Raw genomic sequence first — 2930 nt, forward strand, 5'->3', positions numbered from 1 at the left:
CATCACTTTAACTTCTATGATTGTTCCACTTAATCGATTTAGTTTCGTAAGAAGTGAAGCTCTTTTACAATAAAGCTTATTTCCTTTGTCAAATAGACAGTCTTCCTGCAAATAGACAGTCCTCATGCAAGTATATAACGCAACGTTATTCTCCCATTCATCATCATTTGCTGAACGTAGCAATTCTTTCCATTCTATCTCCAAATCATTAGTCTTGGAGATTATACCGTCCAACACTATTACTTGTTTCTCAATATCAGATTTTTGTTCGTCTAGTCATTTCATCGTTTTTTCGTAATTTAATCCTTCTGGTAAATCCTTTTCTCGTAGTTCTATTGCTTTCTTGTAATGAGATAGGAAAAAGAATTTAACTTTCTTGAATCGTTTATGCTCATATTTCTATTTCGACCACTTTCAAGCTTCGTTACGAGCTGATGCGAATAAGAATTATTCTCTTCTTTCTTGATTGAATAAGACTTAATCGCTTCTTTCTTAGTCGAATAAGACTTACTTACTTCTTTCTTGATCGAATAGGATTTACTCGCTTCTTTCTTGATCGAATCCTTAGGTCAATTCTTTCTTAATCGAATCCTTAGGTCGATTCTTGATCGAATCCTTAAGTCGATTCTTTCTTAATGGAATCCTTAGATCGATGGCTCGAATCGGATTGGTTGGACTAAGGACCAAATGACGCTTGTTATCGTCTTCCCAACCGACCTGTTAGTGTTGCGAATTCCGAATTCGCGAAACTCCAACTGAATTCCAAACAAATAAATAATCAAATAAATTCCTCATTATGACTCATTTAACTAATTCTATATTCCTTAGATTTATTTCCCATCTTTTTATTGATCTTTTTATTGTTATCTAAATTCACATCTTTGTATTCACATCCTACAGGAAATGCCTTTGCTAACAATCGCTCAGAATATCTATCCAAATTCATCTCCTAATCTTCCCATTTGATTTTGCTACGATGCTTATGCTGTAATTGGATCTTGCCAGTTTCCGGTGTGTGTAAAGCCGCTTACAAATGTTTAATGAAACCACTCCCACTTCCTAATATATATAAACCCTATTGTATTAAACGAGGAGGCTGTTATCAATAAAACTTTCTACAATCTGGTGCGTGTACAACATAATTCAACTCAACCCAGCTTGTTGGACTCAAGGAACTGCTCAATCAATTCAACGGATCATCAATCCTGAACAAATCTGAGGTGGCGATTCTTGGCTCTTATGGACCTCTCAACAATTCTACAAAAAATTCACGATAGTTGGAACACGTCTTTCGAAAATGATTTGGCACTCAGGACTTTCTTCTTCCTCGAGTTGGGCGGATTTTTGGATAGTTCTGAGGTCAATTCTGAGGTCATAAAAATTATTATAGAACATAAAACAATGGATGCACAATATTAGTTTACATTGCACAGTATATCTATACATACAATACATTATACCAACAGTATCAAAGCAATTATTGATTCACTGCTTCTTGCGATTTCAGCGACACCTGGTATTCAACTACATCAAAAGAATCAACAAACCTTCACCCTTCCATTGATAATTCAATCTTAACAAAACAGTTTTTCTTAACAAAACATGGGAGACTAGTTTCTTTTTTCTTTTTTTTAAATAAAAGAACCAAGGAAATCGAGTTTTACTTGTTACGAAAGAAGAAATATATTTTTTTACTATTTTTATACTGCTTTTTCAGTGTACTTTCTATACTATTTTTTTAGTATATTTTTTGCTATTTTTGTACTATTTTTTTTAATATTTCTATACTGTTTATATCGTATTACGAAATACTATCTTTTCTTCATTTTTTTTCACAACATCCTCTAGAAATAAACGGTAAAGAAAATTCGAAAATCCAAACAACCACATCTAAAAAATCAATGGAGAAAACCAATGAATAAGAAGCCTTACGAACTAGGAGTACCGTTAGAAAACGATATGCGGCTGAACAAGACTCTGCCTAAAGGCATTGGTTTTCTTCGTTCAGGAATGTCGGCGAAGCTGAAAAAAATGTTATGAGTTGTTTTAATTAGAATTCAGAATATTCTCAGGCAAATGATTTGTTATACAAAATTAATAAAATAAATATTTCGACACGTAAAGTGATGAATTATTTATCCAAATCCAACTTTTCCAATTTTTCAATCAATTTTAATTGCAATGCTTAGATGTTGCAGACAAAACCTTCTGTTATAAACTTTTTCCAATCTATTAATCAAGCATACATACAACTGTCGGAATGTTGTAAAGAACTCTGGCAGTTAAGCCAATGTGTCCGGAATGTTAAATCAATCTCACTATAAAAGGAGCTAGGACCAGTCTAGGACCAGTCCACCTAACGATTAATTCAAAAGGCTCCCGCCACAGTTACGCAGTCAGACTGCTCGCTGAATTACTCAATCTGACAGCTCGCGCAAGCATTCAATAACCACAATAACGCTTCAACGACAGAGAAGCGGCAATACGACAGTTCAACAGCACGAGCGACAAAAGACTCGAGCAGTTATGCAATCCGATGTCTTTTTTTGTATTCTTTAATACTTATTGTGTACTGTTCATTTCGTCCCTCTCACTTCTTAACATATATAAGCCTATCCACAAATAAAAGAGGTTTCTTTTTTGGATTGGACGCCACAACAACGTTATTAACAGGAAATTTCCTGGCATCTCTGCTCTTAATCTAATTGTCCAATTACTACCAAATTTAAAGTCTATTGGCTTGGTCAATATTATTGCTTAAAGAGATCTGCATATTATCCCATCAATAAAGAAGTTTTTTGGTCACTCTCTTACACAAATAAATCAAATATATTGTTGCTGAAACTATTCAACTCAGATAATCAAACTTTCACAACAACTATCCTCTGCGTTATTACAATCTACTACCTTCTGCGAATAAATAACTTCCT

The 2930-nt window shown here is 33.9% G+C and overlaps 1 protein-coding gene across 1 annotated transcript; it reads right to left on the bottom strand.

The window, feature by feature from the left end:
- Positions 1-564: 564 nt before the first annotated feature.
- On the bottom strand, positions 565-717 carry LOAG_14007 (hypothetical protein; the record flags this gene model as incomplete). Its single annotated transcript, XM_003149509.1, has 1 exon — positions 565-717. A coding segment is annotated over one exon (153 nt), but the record flags the coding sequence as incomplete, so codon positions are not given.
- Between the last annotated feature and the right edge of the window lie 2213 nt (positions 718-2930).

Source organism: Loa loa, assembly GCF_000183805.2.
Source record: "Loa loa unplaced genomic scaffold supercont3.858, whole genome shotgun sequence".
In the NCBI taxonomy this organism is placed as follows: domain Eukaryota; kingdom Metazoa; phylum Nematoda; class Chromadorea; order Rhabditida; family Onchocercidae; genus Loa; species Loa loa.